The sequence below is a fragment of the Girardinichthys multiradiatus genome, chromosome 10, assembly GCF_021462225.1.
Source record: "Girardinichthys multiradiatus isolate DD_20200921_A chromosome 10, DD_fGirMul_XY1, whole genome shotgun sequence".
Taxonomy (NCBI): Eukaryota; Metazoa; Chordata; class Actinopteri; order Cyprinodontiformes; family Goodeidae; genus Girardinichthys; species Girardinichthys multiradiatus.
Genome location: NC_061803.1, coordinates 4,657,443 through 4,664,937, shown reverse-complemented (window position 1 = coordinate 4,664,937; position 7,495 = coordinate 4,657,443). Strand labels below are relative to the sequence as shown.

The 7,495-nt window shown below is 41.8% G+C and overlaps 1 protein-coding gene across 1 annotated transcript; it reads right to left on the bottom strand.

Moving 5' to 3' along the window:
* Positions 1–243: 243 nt before the first annotated feature.
* aldoab (aldolase a, fructose-bisphosphate, b) lies at positions 244–4,285 on the bottom strand. Its single transcript, XM_047376346.1, has 7 exons — positions 4,154–4,285; positions 3,001–3,119; positions 1,755–2,021; positions 1,510–1,670; positions 1,111–1,369; positions 786–985; positions 244–684 (listed from the first exon to the last, which is right to left on the bottom strand). The coding sequence occupies exons 2-7, from the start codon at positions 3,110–3,112 to the stop codon at positions 592–594; spliced, it is 1,092 nt and encodes a 363-aa protein (XP_047232302.1). The 5' UTR covers positions 3,113–3,119; positions 4,154–4,285; the 3' UTR covers positions 244–591.
* Between the last annotated feature and the right edge of the window lie 3,210 nt (positions 4,286–7,495).

Sequence of the window (7,495 nt, the reverse complement as noted above, 5' to 3'; positions counted from 1 at the left end):
TCATATAGTTAGATCAAAAATTCTATTTGTGTCATCTGACTGTATGTGCAGTATTTTTTCTCTTTTGTCTGCACAAATGTGGATGCTAATGTTGAAATCTTTACTTCCTTTTTGTCAGTATTGCAGCTTCTCTTCATGTGTGCTTTTAAAGAGAGCTGTGGCTTCAGCTTACACCTGCAGTGGTTTTGTGTGATATAAAATGTGCTGAGAGAAGTGCAAAGTAAAAAGAATAGTAAAGCTACATGTTTGGATACAAACTTTATTTCGTGGTATCTATATATGTTATACACTGTACTTGTCTGAAGCAGATCAAGAAACAAAATGTGTAAAAACAAAATGGGAATCTTCACCTGTACAAAAAGGTGTTTAGACATAAAAGGTAAGGGAATGGAGACAAACACTTTCCATCAACCACTAAATGCAAACTTTTCCCTCCCTTCTTTTTCTTTCGGCCAATGTGTTGCAACAGGTGTTAGTGTTGCTCTTATTGGTGAACAAAAACTTTTAAAGGCACTCCTTTATAGAGGGCATGCCCTTTTTATATATGGTAATGCAATAATGGTGAGAAGAAGTCGGGATGGGTGTTGATGCTTAATAAGCATGATTAGCCACAAACAGTGAATCTCCACCAGCAGCACTGCTTCCAGAAGAAACATATTTGCCCTGGCAGGCCAGGTTGTTGGCCTGAAAGAGGAACATTAAATGTACATTAGTGGTTGTACATTTGGAACATCAAATGGAACATAATGCTAGTTCATCCTGGCGTATTTCATATTAACGCTTACCAGAGCTCTCTTGACGAACTCTTCTTGGCATGCCTTTCCGTTCTCCTTCTTGCCCCCCCAGGCTTTCAGGGCAGAGGCCTGCAGGGCACGACCATATGAGAAGGTCAGAGCCCAAGGCCTGTGCAGAGGGCACTGGTTCATGGCATTCAAGTTAACGGAAGCCTCCTCCTCACTCTGGCCACCAGACAGGAAGGTGATTCCTGGACAAAAAATAGAAAGTCAGGTTTCTGTGAATATTTAGTACTCAAATCAACACTTATACCAAGAACTGAGCATCTATTGAAGAAGGCTAGAGTTATGAAAACTGTGTTTAGATGCAGTTTACCAGGGACTGCAGGGGGCACAGTGCGGCGCAAGGCGGTAACAGTTGCCATGGCGATCTCCTGGTTGCTGTACTTGTGTGAGCAAGAGTGTCCAGGTGTTACCATGTTGGGTTTGAGCAGGGTGCCCTCCAGGTAGACATGATGGTCAGAGAGGGCTTTGTAGACGGCAGCCAGGACCTTCTCTGTGATGTACTGGCAGCGCTTCAGGTCGTGGTCACCATCCGGGAGGATCTCAGGCTCAACAATTGGGACAATGCCATGCTAAGGAAGACAAGAACAAAGGGGGTGAAACGGACGGTTTTTGCAAAAAAGCCAGCCTCATAACACGATGGAGGCGAGAAGAAAGAACATTAGAGGAATGATAGTCATTCTCATGAAAGGGCTTATCTGTAGTATCTCACCATCTGGCAGATGCTGGCATAGCGAGCCAGGACGTTAGCATTCTCCATGATAGCCAGCTTTGAGGGGGTGGTGGGAGTGATCTTCAGTACACAGCGCCACTTGGCGAAGTCAGCACCATCCTTCTTGTACTGTGCACAGCGTTCATACAGTCCATCAAGACCTGTTAAAATAATTTTTTTTTTTAAAGTGCCTAAAAAAAGTAGTACAAACTGTTTATAATGGATTTACTCCCTTTTCTACTCACCCTGGGTGGTTGTCTCGCCGTTTGTTCCGGCCAGAGGGACAACACCCTTGTCTACCTTGATGCCGACCACCATGCCTCTTTCCTTCAGGTACTGTGGGAAGGTCTTTCCATCGTCGGTCTTCTGGTACATGGTCTCGTGGAAGAGGATGACGCCACCAATACAAGGGACGATGCGGTCGTCAGCAGTGAAGAGAAGCTGGCGGTACAGCCTCCGGTTCTCCTCGGTGTTCTCAGCATTGATGCTCTGGAAGCGCTTGGCCACACTCCCTGCAGGTTATAAAAAGAGCTCTCCAGTTGCAATAGCATTGCTAAATAACCATCGCAGAAGCATTTGCTTGTGTGACAGTTTGGGGTAGCAATAATAAATGGTTAAAAGTGAAAGAAATGACAAGAATGTTTTGCGAGCACTTAAAGATACAATGGCCATGCACTGTCTGGGCATGTTAGCTAAGCTACTATTTGTAGCTTAAAATCTGAAATACCGGTTAAACCTCAACTGTAGTATTTCACGCTCTTACAGGTTCTTTATATTATTTGTAAAAACAAAAAAACAAAAATATCACAATTTTAGATTTTTTTAACCATGTAGACCAGGGGTGTCTAAAGTCTGTCCTTGAGGGCTGGTGTCGTGTCCTTGAGTGCTGTTTTCCTGCTTTAGATGTTTTCCTGCTTTAACACATCTGATTCAGATGATTGAAGTCCAGCAAAATCCTGTGAATCAGCCATTGATGGAAATCAGGTGTGCTGAAGAAGGGAATTGTCTAAAACGTGCAGGACACTGGCCCTTGAGGACTGAGGACTTCGGACATCCCTACTGTAGACAAAATGCTCACATAAATGCATGATTTGCTGCTTCTGATTGGAGCTATTTCATTGAATACTGTTTAAAGGGCTATTTCAGATTTTTCGTAAAGGAATATGGACAACGTTTGTTCATCTGTCGTTAACTAGTTAAATAACTGTCAAACCTTACCAGGATAATTCTGTGTTGAATAAAGATTTTTTTTAATGCATTTTGGTATTTTGATACTGAAATTTGGGATAATGACCACCTTAAAAACTTACTGCTGAGTAAAATATTGCTTAAAAGGATGGAAACATAGCATAGTGGTAGAGCAAGCACTCCAGATGGAAACTATTAGACTGCTATTATGTTCATGATGTTGGATAGTGTTTATAAATAGATTTTTAAAAAGGATATTAATTTTAAATTTGCGGTGTGTATTCACTGCTCTAACTCACTCACCTGTGGACTCATCTGCGGCAAGGATTCCCTTGCCTGTAGCAACAATCTTCTGAGCAATGTCACTGAGTTCCTTCTTCTGCTCAGGAGTGAGGAAAGGGTATGCGTGAGGCATCTTGACTCTGCACACAGGGAGGAAGAGAAGGTACAGCTAAGAACCAGCGAAAGCAGACTTGGGGTTTAGGTTTGTCATGTACCAAAGGGGGAAAAGTTCAACAGAACTGCAATGGTGCAACGTTTAACTTCTGAGGTTTTGGTGTTCTTCTAGACGTGTGGGAAAGTGCTAAATAAAAGGGGAGTGAAAGGTTGCCAGTGTAACGGAAGTGGTGAAAAAGAGCCTGTGTCACTCTACATGTGGGTATAAAATGAAGCCAGCAACAGCATTTGCGCAACCTTGAAAGTTTCACATGTATGAGTTATTTTAATACTTTAATACACAATTTGCTGTTGCTCAGATCTATGCTCTGCGCTCCACACTTTCAAATCACTCCTAGCATGTGAGTGACCTATTCCATTTTCATTCCCTGTATCTCTGACCTTTCTCTTCACACTTGCTGCCCACTTACCCTTGTCTTTGCCTGCTCTATGAATAGGTTGGGCTAAATTTACATGGTATGCCACTGCATGGCCTCTAAGCTGAGTTAAAGACCACACATGTTCAGCAGCTATGCCACTCTAGAGGAAGATTAGCATGCAAGCAGTCCTATCAGATTTAGACCATTTTAAAATAATAACTTTGTCAAACTTGTTGCAATATCCCACACATGGAACGGAAACTCAAGGTTCACCACAATCTGTGATGCTCTGCCAGCTCAGTCATACTTATCAAACTGCAGCAGGCTGTAATGTTGGTCAGATGGGGACTGAAATTTAAAGATAATTTTCAGGCAGAATACTTTGGTCATGTTAGTAACCACATGTTGACAGTGTTTGTAAAAAAACAAAACGAAAACCTTGTGTGAAACATGTAACATGCTGTGGTGAGCCTGTGGGTCACATGCAGCACGCAGATCCTTTTCTGATCGCAGGCAATGTTGTAGCTTGTATTTGAATAAAAACGAGGAAAACTTGACAGCATCACCACTGTTTTGTTGCTAATTATTCAAAATATTGAATGAACAAAGCCAATTTTAGATTATACATTCTTTTTTTTTACCTTTGAGTTTGGGAGGAGAGCTGGGAGAAGAGAGGTAGGCAGAAGATCCGGCCTTCGTCTGAGACACCGCACCACCGTGCTGGCCCTTGTATTTATCCCCCTATTGTGACCCCTCACATTTCAGCTGCCTGGCTATAAAAAGAACAGGACGCAACCAGAGATGGCTTATGACATTCAATGAGCACTCAGGCTGGAGTAGCATGCTAGTGAGCAGCCACTGAAAGGGCAAAGAGGGTTTCAGTGAATGGCAGAGAATGCAACAATGTTGGAGTGGTTGTGGAGGTGGACAGGCGGGTTTGAACGATCCCTAATAATTCACTGTTCTGCCCCCATGTGTAAGCGTTTCAGACATTTTATAACATTTTAGAGAAATGTGTAAATCTAAAACACTATTGAGCTGCAATCAGTTCAACATTTACTACATAAATCAAAGTAAGCCTCTCGTCGTTTTACAGGCTATGTGGTAGAACATGACTGTGGATTAGAGTATCTTACAAAAGAGTTCGTTCCATTGTAACTTTTTTAGTTACAGTCACAAACTATGATGTGTATTGTTGGGATTTTATGTGATAGACCAACATGGAGTAGAGTGTCACTGTGGATGGAAAAGGATAGGACAGGCTATAGAGGAAATTGTGGAGAAGTTTAAAGCAGGATTAGCTTCTAAAACAATATACCAAGCTTTGAGGATCTCACAGAGTTCTGTTCAATCCAAACATGGAAAAAGTACTGGATGATGGTCATCCTCCTAAACCGACAGGCCGTGCAGTGGAGCTTCAATCATAGAAGCTGCTTAGACATCCATGGTAACTCTGGAGGAGCTGCAGAGTACCCTACCATAGGTGGGAGAACTGGTTGACAGAAAAACTATTAGCTTTGCCTTTTACAAATGTAGCCTTTATTGAAGAGTGAAGAAGGAAGTTTGCCACAAGTCAAGTAGGGGACACAGCAAACATGAGGAAGGTGATCTGGGCAGATCGGACCAAAACTGAACTTTCTTGCCATGCAAAATGCTTTGTGTGATAGAAAGTTAATACTGTCACTCTGGACTCATTTACAAGCTCATTTACACTGTGAAACACGGTGGCGGAAGCATCATGCTTTTCACTGGTGGCCTTTAATTTTCACCTTTTTAAGACAGAAAGCTGGAGAGAGGGGGAAGGCATGCAGCAAGAACTACAATGTAACCATTTGGAGTAAGGCATATTCTTGTGTTAGAATGGCCCAGTCAAAGTCCACACCTAAACTCTCCATTCAATCTGGCTGACCTTGAGGTATTTTGCAAAGATCAATGGGTTTGCAAAGCTGTTAAAGATGTACCCCAAAAGACTTCCTGCTGTAACTGCAGTGATAGGTGGTTCACATTCTCAGGGGGGCTGATTACAAATGCATGCTACACTTATCAGATTTGTGGTCAAAATATTTGCATAATTACATGCTTACAGCCTACTTCTGCTGTTGAGTTTCTCTCTATTTGTGTTGGTCTACCACATTTCAATAAGATGACCAAAGACTTTGGTTGGTATGAGACAAAGTAAAAAATTTAAAGTGGATTTAATACATTTTCACATCACTCTATATGAACTATACACTAATAGCAAACAGTGGGGCTTGTGGCGCAAGTGACATTGCAAACCTGCCCTTGGAAATCAAAGCCAGACACAGCAACACAGAGCGCTGATCCTTGACCTTTTCTTGACCTTTCTCACCCGTCTTTGCATGGCAGGAATGGGGGTCGAACTGCAAGCTCTGGAAAAGGCAGGACATTTTATATCTATGTCATGTCCACATAGGGTTGGTGGTATGAGTGAGGAGTTTCAGCCTTAAAACTATAAAAAGTGAGTAGGCGTTATCACTGATGAACAGCAGCAGCAAGCAGGGAGGTGCACTTCCTGAGCTGAGACCTGTGGGCTGAATGAGTCAAAGAAAGGAAGAGACATGACCGACGTGGAACGAAACAACACGATGTATCATCTAACAGCCGACCCTCATCATCAAAGCTCACCTGCAGTTTGTGCTTTCTGTCTCAAGCTGCAACCGATCATTTTGATAAGGCAAACCAATGTTATTGTTGACATTGTTAACAACATAAAGCAATTTGAATAGTTTTCTTGATGAAATGTACTATACAAATAAACTTGCCTTGCCTATTATTAAGATACAATTATCGTTGCCTATTAAAACTTTTTCCTTCTTTTTCCAAAATCCCGTAAATTCCAGTCAACTACAGAGTTAAGCAAGATTTGGACTCAGTTTTTCCTATACCCTGTGGGGTGATGAAGCAAATAACAAGCACCAACTTCTCTGTACTTTGAGTGTGCAGTTTAAACAATCTATCACAAAAAGCCAATTTAAGTTTAAAATAAAGAAAATAAATCATATTGTTGCTTTTAAAAATTGTAGTAAAAATATATGAGCATGTTAAATTTCTAATAAGTATACCCCACCCACCCCCACTATCCATACTAGCAACCACCACTCCATATACAGGTCCTTCTCAAAATATTAGTATATTGTGATAAAGTTCATTACTTTCCATAGTGTCATGATGAAAATTTTACATTCATATATTTTAGATTCATTGCACACTAACTGAAATATTTCAGGTCTTTTATTGTCTTAATACGGATGATTTTGGCATACAGCTCATGAAAACTCAAAATTCCTATCTCACAAAATTAGCATATTTCATCCGACCAATAAAAGAAAAGTGTTTTTAATACAAAAAACGTCAACCTTCAAATAATCATGTACTGTTATGCACTCAATACTTGGTCGGGAATCCTTTTGCAGAAATGACTGCTTCAATGCGGCGTGGCATGGAGGCAATCAGCCTGTGGCACTGCTGAGGTCTTATGGAGGCCCAGGATGCTTCGATAGCGGCCTTTAGCTCATCCAGAGTGTTGGGTCTTGAGTCTCTCAACGTTCTCTTCACAATATCCCACAGATTCTCTATGGGGTTCAGGTCAGTAGAGTTGGCAGGCCAATTGAGCACAGTGATACCATGGTCAGTAAACCATTTACCAGTGGTTTTGGCACTGTGAGCAGGTGCCAGGTCGTGCTGAAAAATTAAATCTTCATCTCCATAAAGCTTTTCAGCAGATAGAAGCATGAAGTGCTCCAAAATCTCCTGATAGCTAGCTGCATTGACCCTGCCCTTGATAAAACACAGTGGACCAACACCAGCAGCTGACACGGCACCCCAGACCATCACTGACTGTGGGTACTTGACACTGGACTTCTGGCATTTTGGCATTTCCTTCTCCCCAGTCTTCCTCCAGACTCTGGCACCTTGATTTCCGAATGACATGCAGAATTTGCTTTAATCCGAAAAAAGTACTT